This window comes from Lutra lutra, chromosome 13, assembly GCF_902655055.1.
Source record: "Lutra lutra chromosome 13, mLutLut1.2, whole genome shotgun sequence".
NCBI lineage: Eukaryota > Metazoa > Chordata > Mammalia > Carnivora > Mustelidae > Lutra > Lutra lutra.
Window position 1 is genome coordinate 92,103,705 of NC_062290.1, and position 21,429 is coordinate 92,125,133.

Consider the following 21,429-nt stretch of genomic DNA (forward strand, 5'->3'; position numbering starts at 1 on the left):
ACACGGAAAGCTTAGAGGTGACAAGTCCCACCCTGTGGACAGCTCTTTGGTCTCCCTACCCAGACACCCGCAGATTACCAGATCTTTGCGGAAAACCTCAAAGACTTCAAAAGAACGACAGTGTATGGATTACACGGGGAACAAACAACTCCCAGATTCTCGAAGATGTGCGCATCCATGAAACCTAAGACAGGCAGCTATGAAGAGGAGCACTCAGAGACCCATGAAAGGTCTTAGATGCCCAGAACAAGGCACGAGGAAGGAAACTTACAAAAGGATTAGAAGCTAAAGATGAGGAAACCTTCAGAAAGAACAAAAGAGCAGAGAGAAAAAACAGGAGAGCAAAGAAAAGTAGAGGACACTCTAGGAGGCCCCGATCTACATACGAGCAGCTGCAGAAAGACAGACCTAACGGAAGGAAGGAAATTAAGCATGAGCTAATTAGAGAAACTTTCCTAGAACCTGAAGGAAAGAGTTTCCAGATTAAAGAAGGAGAAAGGTTCTGACAAGGCAATGTCGGAACATGAGAAGAACACAGGAAGGGCTCTACTGGCTCCCACAGAGAAAAACACAGCCAACACGGCCAACACAGCCATGAGAAAGGAGAAGAGCCCGGGGTCACAGCAGCAGTGCTGGCAGCAAGACGTGGTGTTTGAATAAAGCCTTCAGGCTGCAGGATGAGGGGCCCGGAAGTCTGTACCCAGCCACATGGCTGCCTCCTTTCTCTGAGAGCTGCTGGAAGGTACACTCCCCGAAGACAAGAGCAAACCCAGAAAAGAGGCAGGAGACACCGGGGATGGGAGGTCCTGCATGAGGCACAGATCTCACAGGCGGCAAACAGACAGGTGGCGGGCCATCACCCTCGTCCCCGCACTGTCTTAATGGAGGAACGCAGTGTGCAGGTGACCCCAGCCCGATGCATCGTCTCTGCTCAGTCTGTCCTGAGTGAGCACTGACGAAGGCCCTGCTCTCCCTTCCCTGCCTGGATCCGCGGCGCAGACGGACCCTGCCCTGCCCTGCTCCTGGAAGCGGGTCACCGGGAGCCGAGAGGCAGCACACGAGCAGTCGTCGTCCTCTGCCACGTTTCAGCAGCACATCCAGGAGCAGACCTCGCTGCGGGCCCTGCCAGATGCTCTGACTTGGGGGAGCACTGTGTCTCAGGTCTCCCCCATGCATGACCTGGCCCACTGACGCACCCCGCCCGGGGCCCCTGCAAATTCTCAATGAAGGGAAGCCAGACGGGGACACGAACACCAGAGTCTTCCCCTCGCCTCCCAGGAACCCTCATCTGATAGTGACAGGACCGCCCCTTTCCTTAGCCTGGCTCGGCTTCCCAATTCACTTTCCAAAAGCACAACAATACACAGGGTAAAAGAAAGAACGATTAACATAAAAGCAAGACCTGGCGTTTCTCTGAAGTGGGGCAGGGAACAGGGAGAAAGATGGGGGCAAGAACAAGAAGAAACTGGCTGTGGGCTGTGGGCGCAGGGACTCCCACGACCTTGCTGCACTTTACGGGCACAGCACGTATACCTGTCCCCGTGCCCGTCTCTCTCACACGAAGCTGTTTCGCGCCAACTGCGGCTCCGTGTGGCAGAGGGAGGGCTTGTGAGGTGAGATCAGGCAGTGAACCAGCTTTTTCAGTGGGAGATCCCCAAATGTCAGTTATCTATGGACTGGCTTCCCCAAAAAGCATTCCATCTTCTGCCAGCGGGAGCATCTGCCTGGCTGCCAGCCGGAGAACGGGGAGGAGGGAGCCGGGCCTCTCGGCGCTCCGTGCAGGAAACTTCACTCCCCGCTCAGCTCTGCCCGCCCCACCCCTGCATCCTCCTGGAGCATCCTCGAGTGGGAAGTCTCTGGGAAGTCTCGCAGCTGCTCTTCCCCCGGGGAATAAACCTGGAGACTTCTCGGGGTCCCCTGGAGGGTCCCCTCGACACCCGCGCTTCCCACACGCCATTTCCAGCCACACGCCGCTCGGCCTTCCTCGCAGTCACGGCTACCACCGAGCCCATAGGCTTCCGGGGGCTCCGCGGGCCACGTGTCTGCCCTGTAACGGCCTCCGCTCCCTGGCAGGAGCTGTTAACTCTGTACGTGAGGAGTGTGTTTCCGACAAGCACGAAGTTCAAGCAGCACGAGTCCGTCAGAACAGTGACTCTCTACGTAGAAGAACCTGTATTCCCAAATAACCCCACAGTAGGGACATCGCCTTGATCACATGACTAATCTGTCAAGAGACACTGTGAAATTCTGAGTTGCCAGCCTCATTTCTGTACCTTCGAGGGTCCAGTTCGTGGTCCTTGGATCCAGTCACTAATTCCGGGTGAATTCGCACGTGCTCCATCATTGGCTAGAAGAGTAGGGGTTGACAAATTATAAAAGGCTAAATTTCTGTGGCATCTCCCCACAAGAGAGTATTAGTTGACAATAAAAAGGAGTCCTGACACCTGCTACAGCATGATGACCCCTGAAACATTCTGCCAAGTGAATGAAATCAGTCCCAGAAGACCACGTACTACGTGATCCCCCATCTGGGAAACGCTCGTCAGGGAGGCAAGTCTACAGAGGCAGAAAGGAGATCAGTGGTTGCCTAGGGCTGGGGCTGGGGGCAGAGACGAACTACTTTTCAAAATCTGTCCCCTACTGAATGCACAGTTCCCAGCTGCAGAGCGTGCACACAGCACGCGGCTCTCCAATGAGCAGCCATCACTCACCCTGACCACTTCTTCGAAAGTGTCCAAGTTCTCCTTCATACTGTAGTGAGAGCGTAGAAAGGAGACAAAGTTGCAGGGGTACATTCCATAGAGGCGATGAAAGAGAGCATAAACACTGGCGTGGAGATGGACAAGATAGATCTCTGTCACGTGGCCTGAAAGAGGAAATCACGGACAGGAGACTCAGCCAGACACAAGCAAAGGTGAGCATGCGGCCACCAGCATGACGGGCAGTTGGTTGCCCACACCTCGCTCTGCAGATAACGAAGAATGTTTCTCTAAAATGCAAATCTGAACACACCAAACGCCCCTATTTAAAATCTATCAGGGGCTCCCTACGGCCTTTGGATAAATGCCGATCTACTTAGAATGACCCATAAAGCCTCCGACAGATGTAAAGCTCCTCTCCAGTCTTCCCCCAACCCTCTCACAATGCTGACCTAACTTTCTCATGATAATCACTCGCCCTAAAATCTGTTCTTGTTGTTGTTGTTTTTTTTTAAAGATTTTTTTATTTATTCATTTTACAGACAGAGATCACAAGTAGGCAGAGAGGCAGGCAGAGAGAGAGAGGAGGAAGCAGGCTCCCTGGTGAGCAGAGAGCCCGACGCGGGGCTCGATCCCAGGACCCCGGGACCATGACCTGAGCCAAAGGCAGCGGCTTTAACCCACTGAGCCACCCAGGCGCCCCTGTTCTTGTTGTTTTTTATTATTATTATTATTTTAAGTAAACTCTATGCCACACACGGGGCACAAACTCATGACCCTGAGGTCAAGGGTCTCTACCCTACAGTTGGGACTCAACCAACTGAGTCAGCCAGGGCCCCCCCCCACAAGTCTGTAACAATACTTCTCCACTCGTATTCAGCATGAATTTCTTGAGCTTCTTGAACAGCCCTGTCTTACTCACCTCTGCACCCTTAGTGCCTAGCACAGTGCTTGGTGCAGGACGAGCATTCAAACACTGGCAGAACATATGAGAGAGATCCTTTTGAAATCAGGCTGTAGTCTTAGCTCTGCAGATTTGTAACTAAGGAGTGAAAAAACTGTTATCCAGAAACTAGCTTAAGGCGCTGAGAGTGGGAGAAACCCAACACTTTGTCCATCGCGCCTCACCCGGACCCCACGGAGAAGCCCGAGTCCACAGGATCCGCACGGCTCTTCCACAATAATGCACAGACACTCCTCTGCCCCCAAGAGCGTCCTCAGTAACCAGCATCACCTGGGTCTTGCACTTATTATTTAATCCTGTACAGGAAGCCACATATCTGGTGTGACATGACTTACACACTTCATCTTTCTGACATGAACAGCTCGTGCTGGGCTTACCGAAAGATTCCAAGTATCACGTGCTTATAGCTGTGGAATCATCTGACAGAGCCTGACTCCCTGCCAGGATGGGGGAAAATCCCACCACGTTCAAAACAAGGACACCGATCAGGACCCACCACATCTTCCCTCCTTCACATGCAAGAGACAGGTTTCTCAGAACCCGAGGTTTGTCTTCTGTCACAACAGACCAGCAGAGTAAGACAAAAAAGGTGCCACAAGCCTAGTCTTGTACTGCTGTGACCCGGACTGAAGGTATTTTGAGAGATGGAAGTTTACCAACAATTAGAAGGTTTTACATCCTACCAGTTTCTCTGACAACTAATGCTCTTAAGCCAACAGAATGAGGAAGGTGTCCAACAGCCAGACTTCTTTGTGCCTATGGTGAGCAGGCACACACCCAAGGTACTCCTCAGCCACTGGTGACCACCACCCACTCCAGCCACGAAATTCTACACGCCTTCCTTTACAGCTCATGACCTGTCGATCACGAGTGAAAGCATTCACTTGGCAGGGAACGACAGGTACGTAAGGACAACTTTACCTGGTTTCTTCAGGCACCACGACGAAAGACGGCCGAAAATATCAAAGAAATCATGAAGGTGCTGCTTCCCCGACTGTGGGATCATGGGCAGCATGGTGATCAGCACTAAGACACCTGTTGTGAGGACGATGACATCGGTATCCATCTGCAGAAGGAAAGGTCAGGCAGGGAGAGATGTCTGTCGGGCACAGCATCAGGATCAGCACACCAAGGTGCTGCTCTAAATTCCACAGGGGTCACAAATTATAGGTCCCCTCACAGACTCATGTCCCTACCCCTCACGTCTTGGGGGGAATGACATGGATCAGATTCGACTGTAATGAGTCTGCCAAGATCACTTCTGCTGTCCCCGAACACACCTATTTGGGAGACAAACTTCACCTTGACCTGGGGACGCCCAAGTCCTCCAGCCGGGGGACACTCTGCCTATAGCACATGGACGGAAGCATGACGAGCTGCCTTCACCAGAACAAAGGAACACGACAGGTTCCGTTCATGCAACCAAATCTTCAAATACTTACTTACTTACTTTTTGTTAATCCTTTTAAAAAACACTACACAAGTATGTAATATAGTATTTTTGAAGGATGACAACAGAAGTATAATTTAAGAAGAAATTAGCATAGCGCTAACAAGTCTCCTTAATTGCTCACCTTTATAGCAGCATTTACAGATCAGCAAATAAACCTCTGACCGTGTCTATAGTTTAAATATCAAGTCATATAACTTCAAGCTAATTGAAGATATTTAATACCCAATGGATAATGAATCAACTCGGCATAGCTACAGCGGCTCACCTGACCCATAATTAAATCATGAATGTTGGCCAAGTAACTGGAATTCAGATTTAAGAAACAAAATATTAATCGGAAGATTACCATGCAGGCTAAGACTTCATATTACTGTTAAAAAAGAAAAGGAAATCTAAGAGTCTGGAAATAAAGCCTTAAGTAGATTTCATTTTACGTTAAGCACTACGCCTTTTGTCACGGCCAACACCTGTCTAGTAAGAAGAACATAAAATACTGGTAGGAGAATCAAGAACACATAACCAGTTCCAGTACAAAACACTAACCCTAATTTGCTTATGGTAATACTCTAACGGATGGCTTGGGTAGCAGCCCATGAGGGGCTGCCGAAGCTTACCCTTTTGGAAAAGGGAAGTGTTCTACAAGCTGAACTGAACTGTGCGGCCTCAAGATGGAGCTATATTCTCACCAATCCATACTCACTTAAAAAAAAAAGTTAAGTTGTTCCAATTTTTCTTGTTTTTTGTCAACATTCAGTCCCATGTTTTTAGGAAGCCCTAGCAACGTGACTCCCACCTCCGGGGGGAATGACACGGCGACCCCACTGCAGAGACAAAAATCAGTTTGCAGGGTGCTCTACCACACGACCCAAAGGTGCTGCCCACCGAGAACAAACACTACTGGATATTTTCATGTCTCTGTGAGGAAGAGGCAGTGAGTATTAGCCCCATTGTCTCAGTCTATAGCTAGGAAACGAGTCTGGGAATTACAAGAGATTTAGCTAATAGCCTGGAGTATTTCAGCAAGGCACCGTCAAAACTAAAAACCCCAAAGTTCTATTCAGGTTTTGACTCGCTGTGTAGAAAAATACACTACATTTAGTGCGAAAGGCAGACTGCGACCCCGGAGGCCTTGCATGAACAAAACCTTAATTATGGCCGCAACCAGCACCTGCTCCTAAATGGTTAAAGAGAGCTGGTAGCCACTTTTCCCCGAGCTAAAAGAGAATCCAGGCTTCCCCCAAAGAGAAACCAGATGTTTTAACGGAGGGAAGACGGGACGACGACGGAGTCAAAGACGGTGGGAATAAGGTCACGTTGAACCGTATCTGCTTTGACAAAAGGCGCTCACCATCACCAGGGCGCGCGGAGAACGGACCGAGCCCCACCTCTAGACGATGTGCCAGTCGAGGAAAGCCAAACGCTGATTCTAAACTCTCAAAGTTCAAATCTAGCTTACTCGCTTTAAAGTTCCCCCGAGTTTCAGAAACGATACTCATAAAGGCATTTCATTCAAACCCTTGCAAACATCGTACCTTGAGACATTTGAGTAAAGAAGGCAGAAGAGGTGCTTGGGAGAATTTGTGCTTCCACGGCGGCTGCAGCCTGATGACGTGCCCCAGCAGCGACAGCGCGGGCAGCCGAGAGGCGGCTCTGCCCATGCACTCGTTCATTTTGTCCAAGAGGTGCTAAACATGTAAAAGAACAGGAGAAAGAGGTCTCAGTAAGGCCGGGGCGGGGGTGGGAAGAAATCAAGGGAAACGAGGGAAATCCTCATGCGAACGCAGTAGGGGACACCGGCAGAGGTAGCTGTGACGTATGCCAGTCCCTTGAGTTGCCACGGATGGGAAGCAAAGGCCACAAAAGATCTTTAAAAATCACAGTGGCACACCAAACACCGCTAAGTTTTGCCAGAGAGAGGGCAGCAAGCTGGCAAGTCCTGAAAAAGATCCCATGATACACATGTGCAAGTTGGGGGGGGCCAGACTCCCTCACTCCTTATTAAAGTACAAATAAGCTACTTCTTCCAATAAGCGCTAGCCCCAAGCCTGTGGCAGGTTGTTGATGCTGTGAGGGAATCCGGCTGGAAACAGTTGCTTATGGTACCATAGCTCTGTCTACACGGTTTGGCCCCAAATATAAACCGGGTAGTCTAGAAATTAAAATTCAACAGAACAAAATATACTGGAAAAGCACACAACGGCAGGGTCTTCAAATCCTGGTGAAGCCACTAGCATAGAGAAACTCAACACGTGGGGCTCCTGGGTGGCTCAGTTGTTGGGCAACTGCCTTTGGCTCAGATCATGATCCCAGGGTCCTGGAATCAAATCCTGCATCGGGCTCCCTGCTCGGCGGGTCATCTGCTTCTCCCTCTCCCACTCCCCCTGCTTGTGTTCCCTCAATAACTCTCTCTCTCAAATAAAGAAATCTTTCAAAAAAAAAAAAAGAAAGAAAGAAACTCAACCCTTCACCGAAATGTGCAACAGCAATGCTTTGTGAGCTATTTTCCACCAACAAAAATAAACACTAAGGAGCCCTGCACGAGCCTGGTGCTGGTCAACAGGACTCCACAATTAGGCCCATTAGCTGTCTGGACCCACAGATTTTCCCACACAGATTAAGTCCAAAATCCTACTCAAAGCATGGATTTAAAGATGGGCACCTTGGGGCGCCTGGGTGGCTCAGTGGGTTAAAGCCTCTGCCTTCGGCTCGGGTCATGATCCCGGGGTTCTGGGATCGAGCCCCATATGGGGCTCTCTGCTCCGCGGGGAGCCTGCTTCCTCCTCTCTCTCTGCCTGCCTCTCTGCCTACTTGTGATTTCTATCTGTCAAATAAATAAATAAAATCTTAAAAAAAAAAAAAATAAAGATGGGCACCTTATGGGTCAAGCTGTCATTGTACAATGACAGGAATGGAATTATAGGATTTCTTGGAATAGCAAGAGCTTAAAACACCTCTGGAATACGTTTTATTTTATAAACTTCTCAGGACACATGGGTTCTGCCAATTATTTTTCTCTGCAGTTGCAATCTGGGAACAGGATCGTCTGTGGCATGGAGAGGCGGAAGGAGCACGCTCTCGACAGACTGCACGGGCTGGGGGGTGCACACAGAAGCCGTCACACGGGCCAGGGCCAGACTGAGCAGCCCAGCCCTGATGTCCAGCGGTTACCTTGTCGTGAGGCTCTTGCAAGGTAGTCAGGATGTGCAATACCAGCTGAGAATTCGTTTCCAGGTAATAATCCACCAGGGTGTTGACAAGCATTGGACCACGGTCTGAACAGAGGAAAAGGGAAGAGTTATTTCCTTTAATATCCTCAACTCGCCTCAAATGGCTGTCGGTCACGAAATCCAGAAAGTGTTTCTTAATGCTGCCCAAAGTTACGTGACATTCTATTTGTAGCCATCAATCCACTGAGGTTTAACAATAGGATGATACCAGATTAACCTGCCTGAACATCCACAAAAGCACTGAAATGCTGTCTTCTCTTACTGATTGCCATCTTTTGATTATAAGACGGTAACCATGTCCACGGATAAGGGTTCAGATGATGTGAAAGTACAGAAGACGAAAGTCCTCGCTACTGGCCTCTCTCAACCCACTCCTCAGAGACCAACATCCCTGAGTCTGGTCCACGGGCTTTCCAGCCTTTTCCTGGAGAACCACACACATGCACATGCGCACACAGAGCCCCCACGCCCACGAACACACAGGCTGAGCGCGTGTCTTCTTCCGCTTAACAACATGCTGCAGACACTTCCCGTGTGGGCCCCTCTGACCTTCTTCAGTGTCCCCGTGGACCACCTGGGGCCCCACTGCTCAGCTCTACAAGACTCACTGAACCAGTCACTTACTGGTTTTCTCTAAACTTCACTCAAGGCTATAATGAAACACAGACTCTTGTCAGTGGGACACACGGTACATGCTTTTTAATGAATGGTGGGTACTCCAAAAAGGCTGAATACTGAGTTAGTCTCCTGCCAACAGCACCCATTTCTGTAATCAATAATGGGTTTTTGTCAACCCCGTAAGCAAAGAAAGGTACTGTCGAAATTCCTGCCTCCCTGATTAAAGAGAGGTCACACATTTTTACACCAGAAATCGCATACGTGATTTCCGCAGGGCATTTGCTTGAAAACACTTGGGTGGGGGAGCAAGGAAGGTGAGATGACACAGAGGGCAGTGACTGTGAAGCTGGGCCGTGGGTTCATTATGTGATTCTTACTTAATAAATAAGTCTGTGTGTCTATTTGAATATTTCCATAATCAAAAGCTTAAAGCACACAGAGAGTGAACCCGGCAATAGCTGCTCTTTTCTCAGGGTTTTAGAAACTCTCCATAGAAGATGAAAACCAACATCAGGAGACTGTAGTCACCCCCGGGTCAGTCTCTTCTGATGCGCAGACGGGCGCGAACGGGCATGGCCCCGCTTACCAGAGCTGAGGTTCTCTTTAAAGACAGCTGTCACGTCATCGCGCACACTCAGCAAGGGGGAGTCCAGCATGGACAGGAGCTCCCCGATATTCGCTTGCTGGGCCATTGTCTTACACGACTGTGCCGCACCGGGTCCGGGACGTGCACTAGCGACTCTGCGGGCTCTTCATTGGCGCCCCTACCAGACTGAGAAAAAGGAAGACACACAGTGGGACAAAATGGCCCCATTTCTCCCCATAAAAAATTGCCTGCAAGACAAACCAGGGCATGAGTTCAATGCAGCGAAAAAAGCCTGTCGTCCAGAATTCTGCTGAGGAAAGAAGCCAGGGCGTGAGCATAATTCTACATCGGACACACTTGCGAAGAGGACATCTATGGAATGCACCCACCGGAGAGAGACGGGGACACTGCCACCAGTCAGAACCGTCGCGGCAACTTAATGCCAGGACCACAGCACAGTTTCTTACTTTGATTCCTTCTTCTGACTCTGCCTTGGGTTTTGGCTAAGACTATGTTTCCATCTCAAATCATCAGTCTAAAAACTAGAAGAGGGCACGTGGGTGGCTCAGTGGTGAACTGTCTTCGGCTCAGGTCATGATCCCAGGGGTCCTGGGACCAAGTCCTGCCTGGGGCTCCCTGCTCAGTGGGGAGTCTGCCTCTCCCTCTGCCTGCTGCTCCCCCTGCTTGTGCTCTTAATCTGTCAAATAAATGAATCTTTCAAAAAATAAATAAATAAAAAGTAGATGAGCTATTTTCAGAGAAAGAACTAAAAACATACTATTTTCCTCTTGACACTCCCATCGATGCCTGGAAGCTGGTCGAGCTTGTTAGGTCACAAGACCTTACATTCGATACCTCATTTGAACCGGGGACCACATCTCGGCATTTCACACAAACTCCTCGCCCCAGACATCAGTCACATTCAAATGCCACTGGTCACAGACAAGAGGCACGAAACGGGGCACCTGTCCCATTCAAAGACTCCATTCCTGCTGGTGGTGGAGTCGCTGACTGATCTTTATACAAAAAAAGCAGCTCATTCTCCAATTGTCACTATCCATATTTACAATTATTTCTTTCTCTAAAGGTCTATTTTCAAAAACAAGCACAACCAAAGATCATTAAGAGATAGACCTGCACATCCTTCACAAACATCAGTGAATCCAGTCCTTACACCAGTATCACGGGGCTGGTTCTTTGGTCCCCGTTTTATGGGGCGAGAAAGAGAAACGAAGCCATCTGCCTGGGATTGCAAAGCTAGCAAGAGGCAGAACCAGAGAACTGAAATTTGAACCTAGATCTGCTCGACTGCAAAGCCCTGAGCCCTTCGACATCAAGCAAACTTGTGGTTTTGATCCTCGAAGCAATTCCGTGAGGTAAGCAGATAACCTCTTCTACAAATGACAATATGGAGAGTCGGAAAGGATAAATAACTTGGCCCAGGTCACCCGGTAAAGCAGCACTCAGATGGCTCAACTCCCAGGCCCAGGGCGCGTCTGTCCTTGGCGGCCAGGTGGCTTCCTCCACGCTGCTCAGAGGGGCTGGAGTAGCAGCCCTCCTGCTCCAGGCTGGGCCCAGACCACCTGGGGTGCCTCTTAGAAATGCAGCGTCCTGGCCCATTCCAAACTGACCTTGGGGCTTAGGAACCTGCATTTTAACAAGCACCTAGGGAGGAAACATGCTAAAGAAAAAATCCACTGAAGAGTTAAGCGCCTCCTGCAAGAATGCCAAATTGAAGCACCAATGGCCCCAGAAACTGGTGAGTATTAACTATTATCTATGCTCTTATTTAATTACAACCCCCTGCAACAGCCACTGATTTTGCTGTCCGTGAATCTACATGCATTTCTGATAGCTAATCATGGGTAAGTAGTTGTGGGCTCACACCTATGAATATAAATCCTACAGGTAGGGACGCCTGGGTGGCTCAGTTGGTTGGACGACTGCCTTCGGCTCAGGTCATGATCCCGGAGTCCCGGGATCGAGTCCCGCATCGGGCTCCCAGCTCCATGGGGAGTCTGCTTCTCCCTCTGACCTTCTCCTCGCTCATGCTCTCTCTCACTGTCTCTCTCTCAAATAAATAAATAAAATCTTTAAAAAAAATAATAAATCCTACAGGTAAATCACGAAGGGCGTCCATTTCAAAGGACTTACAACTGGTAAGATTTTCTTATAAGAGTTCAGAGCTGAAAATAGACAGAAATTTCACCTTGTGAGTTGGATTAAATTAATTTTACAAGTGAAGAAAATACCAACCTGTCAGGATTTATTGTCCACGGAGAGAATTAAATGAGAGAACATTCGCATACACTCAGCGCAAATAAAGACTCCGAGCAGGGCCCATAAAGTATCAGAAAGAAAATCAGTAAAAATCTTGGGGCCACCACTTTCAAGATGACTTTTTCACAGCATACTCATCTGGCTAGCCCTCACATTCCTTTCTTCTTTGGATAAATCACAAATGATTCTCAGGTTTAAAAGCATTTTCGTCCCTAAGTTTGGTTTTTGTTCCGGTAAAACTGCTACCTACCTAGTCTCAGTCTAGTGAGACTCTGAGTTTCTAGTTTGTGTATTCAGAAGGCAATAACGTCAGAGCTGGTCCCCAAATCCAGGCAGCCCAGAACACGGGACAGGAGTTCTGTTCCAAACAAAGATGGCGCCCATCCAGTCAACTTGGCCATAGTCAGGGCTGACCAGCTTGGGCTAGTGCGCTTGCTTTTCAGTTTGTAAATGTCATTTGAGGTGTCAAAGTCTGGTTTCTGGAGCCTGTTCCTTCCAGATACTTTATAGAAAGCAAAAATAAGGTTCCATTCTAAACCACATTGGTACATTTCTGGCAACAAGCTTTTCTCTTTGGTTCTAAAATTCTACCTTTCAACCACATTTTTTAATCCTCCCCAAAAATATAAATCTTGGGTTTCAGGTGAGGTTCCTCATGTAAGTGCCCCAAAGTTTAAGGATTCTGACATTCAAAGAGGTCCTCCCCAAGAGTTTAATCATGAGCTTTTAGAATCATTCCCATGAATGGAATATCTCTTCTTTTAAAACTCATTCAAGTATTTCTCGAGGGCTCCGTGCAGGGTGCTGAGAGGGAAGAGCGACTCAGCACACAATGGAGACCAGACATGGGAGGAGGAAGGGGGCAGGGCTCAGTGGGTGCATTGAGGGGAGAAGGGGCCTGCTCAATCTGCACATGGGGCTGGCGGGTGAGGCACACCCATGTTAGACACACCTTTCAGCCTGGGGAAGGTCAGGTGAGAAAAGTCACGTGAACGTGGAGACCACAGGCACGTGCAGCATCGACTTACAGCTGCGAAAGCCTCTCTTCCATTCTGGAATAACCACGTACAGAACACAGGAGGCAAGAGAGGCCGAAAGTCAATACCCAGGTTAGTACAGCTCTGTACCATATGTGCCAAAGCAGCATTCCTCTAGGTAAGTGTCATCTTCAGTGGTCACATGTCACACTACAGTCTACAGATGACACCACTCACATAGGGAGCCATGACTTTCAACAGCCACTCCCACCCTAAAACCTGTCACTCTGCAGGTCTCCTGGATCTCAGGAAAACACACTCCATCAGTCTAAAGGAAACACTGTGGTGACGTCCCTGACTTCCCAGCTCTCACCCTCTCCTCTATCTGTCAGCAAACGCCCTGGTTTTGCTATCCCCTTCGTTGTGGGCCCAGTCCAAGCCCCAATACCTCCCATCCTGCTCCCCTACGATGCATCTGCCACCAAAACAGCACAAACACTGAAATATGGACATCAGAATCCATCCCTCTCCTGTTTAGAATCATGCAATGGCTTTCCATGGAGGCACTAAGAGCCGAACCCCGTAAGTGGCCTAAGTGCTCTGAGCAGCTGTGAACGCCCCAGCCTCTGTCTGCTTCCTTCTGCGTCACTCTGCCCCATCATCTCTCTGTGCTAGTCCCAGTGTCCCAAAAGCCAGGAAAACTGGTTCCTGCTCGAGGCCTCTGCCCTGGCACCTCTATCCCTGGAATGCTCTCTCCCAGATCCTTGCATGGCTGACTGTCTTTGCGGTCTCTGCTCAAAACGTCACCGTCTCTCAGGTCTCTCCTGACCACCCAATCGAAAGCCACAGGGGCATGGATAGTGACTACCTTTGAACAAACCAAGTTTAAACTTTACAGCTGGTCATCAGATTCAACGGACCAGAATACTCAGTACGATCACAGCATGTGGGGAAAATAGGGATTCACCCAAGTTTGACTTGAGTCCCTACATCTGGCCAACAACTGGCTTTGGTCTTTAGAATGTCTGAAACTTGAACCGTCAACTGCCTACTTCGGCAGCATTTCTAGCGTCCCTGAGTGTGTGTGATCAACAACTACACGTCGTTACCATGATACCAAACCCGCGCAATGTCCGCAAGGTGCACAAGGCATGCGTTCAGAATTACTGTTAAACATCTGAATGTTCACTTTTGAATAAAGGTAAACCGCTCTGGCTGTAACATCCAAGTTTTGTGTTTTATAAGTTGAAACTCTGTCAGTTTAAGTACAAAATGTATACTGATGAAAAAAAATAAAAGCTCTTTTAGTTGATCAATGTGACTTTTTTGTTCAAAAACAATCCAGAACTTTCAAATGACTAAATATGTTAACTAGCAATACGAATATTAAAAATACCTTTACAAATAAGAGTAATCACTCTTTGTGCCAAATATTTATAAAAATTTTAATGACAGATGGTTAAGAGAAAATTATATTTTAATTCTAAATTTTATAGAATTATCTTGCAGCATTTATTACAAACAAAATAACCTTTTAAAACTGCATTTGACTTATAGTCTTAATTAGTCTTTCAAGAAAAAGTCATATTTGGGAATATTTCCCATCTCATGAGGATGAATAAAAAATAAAATGTCAACCTGTCACCTCAATTTTATGACATGAAAAAACCCAAAATCACAGTCAGCAACATCCACGATAAATTATCTTCGAGCCAAGCATAAAGAATATAAAGAAAACAATGTTAGTAAAAAACTGAAATCCTCCAAACACATTTTACAGTCACTAATCAAATTTCTAAACAGACCTTACAAAAATGCCTTAGGAAGACAAGATCTTGTAGTTTTCTGTCTGTGAAGGCTAAGAATATAAACAAAAAGCTTATCAACATGATGGCCACAGGTTGTCAACAATTATTAGCAGCTAGGGGCGCCTGGGTGGCTCAGTGGGTTAAAGCCTCTGCCTTTGGCTCAGGTCATGATCCCAGGGTCCTGGGATCAAGCCCCACACCGTGCTCTCTGCTCCGCGGGGAGCCTGCTTCCTCCTCTCTCTCTCTGCCTACTTGTGATCTCTGTCTGTCAAATAAATAAAATCTTTAAAAAAAAAAATTACTAGCAGCTAAAGACGAAGGATCCATGAGGCTGACCCAACCTCTGAATCCCAGATACAGGTTCCCTCTAGAAAACAACCTGCCAGGAACTTCCCTGAATTACATCCCGCTCTGTCCATGAAGGTTAGCGACGGGACTGCGCGCAGCAGCTGGAGATGAGCGTCTGCTCAGCATCACATGTGACACGGTGACCACAGGAGCAATCTGGCTGCGAGTCCTAACGAAGTCACTTGCCTACAGTAAAACTCCAAACTTTACAAGTCTAGCTACTGAAATGTCACCCAGTCGCAGTACTAAAAAATGTGGAGTAAATTTGAGGTTTACGACGTGTGTTACTCAGCTGGGGCTCAATGACAGGAACACAACCACTTAACGCTGGGTTCAAGTCCACATTCCGCGGACTTCCAGAGAAGGGACAGTGGAAGTACACACGGAAATGCTGGAAATGAAAAGTCACACTGAGAAAGTTCCACCTCCTTGTGCGAGAACGCTGCTCGGCCTTCATATCTACAAAAGCCTCGTTATTTATGAAGGATATAGGCTGGGACCCTGAGAATCCTCCAGTCCCTAGAAACTGTCACAGCGTTATCATTCATCCCAAACGCTAATGAGGACAATTAATAAACAAAGCCAGGTGAAGGCGTAAATGCGAATTCCCAGCTGCGGGCTCCTCAGCCCAGGATGTCCGTGAGACCGCATTTACGGAACCCCGAAGCACAGGCCCCGCTCCAGAGCAGGTTAAGGGGTGCGGTCGAGAGAGCACAGGTGGAATTTGCACAGAAATCCAGGGGGATCTGCAGAGCCGGGGCTGAGCGCCTCTGCACTAGGCAAATGATTTGCTCCAACACAAAGTCTTCGATTTCGTTTAGGGTGAAAACCAAAGCTCGCTGCTGTACGGAACTGGTCTGAGTCACAGGTCCGCCAAGTGCAGCTACACCATCTTGGGAAACTCAGCCAACATCTCAGCCCCATCCCTCATCTGTAAAATGGGGCTACACCACAAGTGTCGCTGTGAAAAAGAAAATGAGTAACACATGCAAGGAAAGCACTCAACACAGTGTCTGGCACTGAACGAGCATTTAATAAACCCTGGGTCATTTGACAAAGTACTTCATGCCACGGAAGGACCAGTTCCTAGCAAGTAGCTAAAACCAGAACTGTTGGGACGCCTGGGTGGCTCAGTTGGTTAAGCAGCTGCCTTCAGCTCAGGTCGTGATCCCAGCGTCCTGGGATCGAGTCCCACATCGGGCTCCTTGTTCTGTGGGGAGCCTGCTTCTCCCTCTGCCTCTGCCTGCCACTCTGTATGCCTGTGCTCACTCTCTCTCTCTCTGACAAATAAATAAATAAAATCTTTTAAAAAAAAAAAAAAAAACAGAACTGTTAAATCCTGAGTGCAAACACACACACACCCCTTCACAACTGTACAGGCGAGCAATTCCCTTCTATCCTCTCCCACCACTGCACCGAGTTTATACCTTACCTGTTCTGGGGACAATTGGTGCTTCGGTTTCCAGTGCTGTCAACCTGGTGTCTTTCATGGTCACTGAAGGGAAAAAACACATGTAATGTACACAATAATCTTACAATGAAGTGAAATCCCAGAGGCACCCCGAGGGAGTTTAGGGTTCACCTGGCTCAACCTCCTTCCTGCTGCAGCCCTGACAGGTGGCCGGCCAGTTTCTACCGGAATGCACACTTACAACAGTGGGCGCACGTGCCTCTCTCTGTCTACATTTCTGAACAGCTGGTTGCTGGAAAATTCTTTATATTGTGCTGAACTTGTAATCTCTGCCTTTTGTTAGCTGTTTACTGGAGCTATAAACAAATAGGCAGGATGGGCTCTCGAGTCCTAGAGTTCCAAGGTACAATCCCAGCTCTGCCACGTATTAGCTGGGCCACTTCTGGCAGTTTCTCTCAGGTGCCTAACGTCTGACCTTGTTACTTCATCTGGAAAGCGAGAAGAATAGCAGCCTCTACCTCAGAAGGCCATGTGGGGTTACACAAGACGATGCCTCCGGGAGCCCTGGCATAACACGGGGCACGGAGTCATCACCCAAGCGGCCCCGAGCGCAGGAACAGTGCCCGGTGCAAAGCACTTAGTGGGCTTCTCTCTGGTCGCCACCCCAATGCTCCCCTCCCTCCCTACAGCCCCGCCCCTCTCGCCTACCCACTCCCAAGCTAAGCGTTCACCCCTAAGATCTCAGCTTAAACATTTGCTCCATCGCGCCTGGGTGGCTCAGTCGGCTGAGCATGCGACTCTGGGCTTCGGCTCAGGCCGTGATCTCAGGGTCGTGAGATCGAGCCCCAAGTAAGGCTCCGTGCTCAGGGGTTGTCTGCTGGAGACTGTCTCCCTCTGCTCTTCCTCCCACTCACACGTGGGCGGGCACATACACTCTCTCATTCTCTCTCAAATAAATATATCTTTAAAAAATATATATTTTTTGCCCCATCAGAGAAGGCTTTACTTCCCTCCACTCCCATGCCCCAGACTAGGTCAGGTCCCCTGTCTTATTTGCTTAGCAGCCTATATTTCTTTGTGTCACTTACCACAAGCCAATTAAATAAGCGTAATTAGTTACTGAACATGTCTCCCTCACTGGAACAGCAGCTACGCCCGGGGAGAGAGAGCAGCTCAGTCAGTGCGGCAGATCTAGCGGCCGCCACGGTGTCTGACTGCACGGAAGCCGTTACAGTAGTTCTTAAATAAACGTATGAGGCTGAATCCTGGCCTTCAAAACAGCATGACCTTCATCTGATCCCTCCACAGGACAAGCACAAAATATTTATGGACAGCTATCATTTCTCTCCCCTCTTCCTCTCTTTACCGTATTTCCTGTCTAAATGATCTCCTATTAAGTAAGCATGTTATATACATCTCTACAAATACGTTCCAATTCGCCTTTAAAATGTGAGCCATTCAGGCTATTTTTAGGGACGGTCTGGCCACGAGATGGTAAGTTCCACGAGGACAGGAACCATCTGTTTGGTCCCCCAGTGGACACCCCGGGCCTACTGCAGCATGTGGCACTCGAGAGGCAAAGACATGGCGCGTGGTCCAGCAAAGGTTTCAGCAAGGTCTCTGGTCGCCGATCCAGGGTGGGAGGCAGAGGACGGAAGCTGAGCCTCGGCCGCTGCGTCAGTCCAGCGAGTGAGCACAGGCAAGCCAGCCGACAAGCCCTTCACTACACTACGATGCTCGAAGCCCAGCTCGAGGATGGAACAACTCTCTCACTATCAAAATCTCGTGCCCCAGACGACAGGTAATTACATCTCCCTGGGGAGCACACTCTAGGCATTAAATAGCATCGGGTCTTGGTGGCATACTCCAACTTTACGTCCGCTGCTGGGAGGCAAAGGGCCAGCCAGATCATTCAGACAGGGAGTGCCTGCCTGGCCAGTCAATCAAGAAAAGAACTAGAGGGGCGCCTGGGTGGCTCAGTGGGTTAAAGCCTCTGCCTTCGGCTCAGGTCATGATCCCAGGGTCCTGGGATCGAGCCCCAAAGCATCGGGCTCTCTGCTCAGCAGGGAGCCTGCTTCCTCCTCTCTCTCTCTGCCTGCCTCTTTGCCTACTTGTGATCTCTATCAAATAAATAAATAAAATCTTAAAAAAAAAAAAAGAAGAAGAAGAAAGAAAAGAGAAGAACTAGAATTACAACACAGATGCCTATGTTATCCAGGACCTCAACATCAGCTGTCGGTCCAACAGGTCACACAGACTTTCTGCTACAATTCATCCTAGTTGGGTCTTTTACCTGAAAAGGAACATCCAAGGCAAGGCTAACGCTGGGACATACGCGAGAGGAGCTCTTGCAACCGCCCAGCCAAGACCGCCGTGCTAGACGAAGGGACTGGCCCAGGAATCAGAACTTTTGTTGTCCAATGCTCAACATTAAGACTTCTTAAATTCTTTATCGCTAGGCCAAAAAATGGTTAATGGTAATAAACTGTCATCAGTCTAAGGCTGGCTTGTCAAAGGCTACTTGCATTATTTATATTTTTAATTATTTATTTACTTATTCATTTATATTTAGATCCTGCCCTATGGAGTACTACTAGCTAAAATCACTCTGGTCAGTCAAGTGAGATATGACCTTGAACTTCTGACAGGAAGCGAGGAATGAAGAAGGCCCTCCTCCAGGATGTGTGCCCCCTAAGGGGCGTGGCAGAGAGCACCTATCACAGCCTAACAGGATCACGCCACACTCTTTTCTTTAAGAGCCAAATTAAAGAAGAAACATACCCCCCAGATCTAGATTTTTCCTCTTTCATATCTGACCCAAAAGCTGTGTTCTCGCCTAAAATCAACAGTGTGATGGTACTTCCTACGAGCAGCTTTTCTGAATAAATTAATAAATAAATAAATGGTGGGTGGGTTTGAAGAAGAGGGTTCTGTGCTATTAGTAATTTGAGGTTAAAGAGCACAGGTCAGAGCACCTGGAAGGCTCAGCTGGTTAAGCATCTGCCTTCGGCTCAGGTCATGATCCTGGAGTTCCGGAATCGAGTCCCACATCGGGCTCCCTGCTCAGCAAGGAGTCTGTTTCTCCCTCTGACCTGTTGCATTTCATGATCTCTCTCTCAAATAAATAAATAAATCTTAAAAAACAACAACTACAACAACAAAAAGCACAGGTCAATTTGTTTTCATAGTTCACCTTAATTTGATTCTTAAGGTGTTTGCAGATAGATGGCTTATATACGTAGGATTACACACGAACTTAACACGGACAGCTTCACAGCCACAGACAGTTGTCACTGGCAGGACCCATACACCTGTTTTCACATCTCTCTGCGCAAGGCCAGATGCAGTACAAGCCGTGAGAGGGCTAAGAGCTATCTACCTCTTTATGAAACACTAGTGGCAGGCGCAGAAAATGCTCTTACAAAGTATTTTATCTGAATATTAGCTGCACGTCCAGACTTTTGGAAGGCCAGTACTGTGTGTGGCCTTCTGTCCTAGGACTCCCCGGAACTGTACACCACATGGCCTGAGGTTTTACGCACAGCTGTCTACAACGAATACAGGCAGGCAGATGCCCTTCGCCGTACCTGCTGTCCCTACTCGGGTTTTTCATCTATAAATTCGAAGACAATTCAGATAAGGTTCAGGCACAGACTATTTCAGTATCAAGTACAGGACAGGAGGAACAGAACCATCCCACCATTATGTTAATAACAAAGATAACAGTAATAATCATACACTAGGACACTATTGTGTTCAGCTCCCGCTCAGGAACAGACTCAGGTGATTTCTTAGGACAATATTCTATCAAGTGAACCAAGCCACCTTGAGCACAAAAGCATCCAAAAAGGGTAAGATACTAGCTCCGATTCCCTCTTCCCACAGACACACAGAAGAAGCGGGTAGGAAACACTACTTTGTATGTCAGAGGGAAGCAGCTGATGGCAAACCCTGCCAAAACGTGTAGTCGTGGGGGACTTCCACAGTCTCGCAGCTGCAGGTCTCTCAAGGTCACACCAGCTGGGGCAGGGGAGCTCCAGATTTGCCATTCAGAATTTTTTGCCATCAGGGACCTTGAAGGACAACTCGCTGAAGCTTATACCCTATTTCGAAGGTGAATCTTGTCAAACCTGCCTGCAGGGACAGAGCTTGATTTCAGTAAGATACCGCTCTTCTATATATGTTTCTTTAGCCTGAACAAAATTATTTACCGAGAAAATAAGGTCATACAGATACCATGTATGCTTCAAAGAGTCACTCTACAAGCTTCCCCTAAAAGAAATCTGAGCAAACTGATAAGATTTCTTTAAGTTTCAGGTTCATGGAACTAAAATAGAAATACCGTGGGGAATTAGGGCACAGGGTTTGACTGACGGTCTAGGACAGTGGTTCCAAACGCAGTCCTTGCACCAGCAACAGCAGCATCACCTGAGGATTTTTAGAAATGCACTTGGACCTCGAATCACACCTCTGAGTCAGAACCTCTGGGGGTGGGGTCTTCTGGGTCATTCTGATGCCCACTAAAGGCTGAGAGCCACTGGTCCAGGAAGAAAAAGGATGATGCCAAGAAACACCAAAAACATATATTTAATAAATAATTTTATAAATACTCTGAGGTTCACAAGGGAAAAAAATACAGTGCATAAACCTTGGAAAAAAGCCCAGTGGAATTCTGCCAGGTGCTAAAGGTACCAACACAGACTGAACGCCAGGCCTGACAAGCTTTTAGCAAGTTCCACACCCGAGATCCCCACTTCTGATTTTTTTTAAATGTGGCATTTAAGGTTGAATTCCCAGGGAAGTGTAAAGAACCTTTCAATATAAAAATTTAACAAGAGGATTTATTATACAAACAGCACACAGGTCCACCTTTAAAAGGCTTGGGTCTTTCCTACATACCGTTTTGGTTTTGGTTTTGGTTTTTGTTTTTGTTTTTTAATAAAGCCCAAGTCCATTTTTAAGAGGAGCAATCTATCTAGAATAATCAGTTGTGGGGTGCCTGGGTGGCTCAGTGTGTTAAAGCCTCTGCCTTCGGCTCGGTCATGGTCCCGGGGTCCT

General features: G+C 48.1%; 1 protein-coding gene across 7 annotated transcripts in view; it reads right to left on the reverse strand.

Annotated features, from left to right (window-relative positions):
* Positions 1–21,429, reverse strand: part of TSC1 (TSC complex subunit 1) — a 49,593-nt gene that overhangs the window by 23,380 nt on the left and 4,784 nt on the right. For 5 of the 7 annotated variants that reach the window (XM_047699428.1, XM_047699434.1, XM_047699427.1 and 2 more), the window contains exons 2-8: positions 16,393–16,455; positions 9,548–9,733; positions 8,285–8,388; positions 6,649–6,801; positions 4,585–4,729; positions 2,712–2,866; positions 2,274–2,347 (exon numbers count right to left, since the gene is read on the reverse strand). In XM_047699428.1, the coding sequence (XP_047555384.1) occupies positions 2,274–2,347; positions 2,712–2,866; positions 4,585–4,729; positions 6,649–6,801; positions 8,285–8,388; positions 9,548–9,653 (737 nt within the window). In that variant the 5' untranslated portion in view covers positions 9,654–9,733; positions 16,393–16,455. Of the gene's footprint in view, positions 1–2,273; positions 2,348–2,711; positions 2,867–4,584; positions 4,730–6,648; positions 6,802–8,284; positions 8,389–9,547; positions 9,734–12,077; positions 12,330–16,392; positions 16,456–21,429 lie in introns of all 7 variants that reach the window. The other 2 variants (XM_047699433.1, XM_047699432.1) reach the window with 1 other exon arrangement.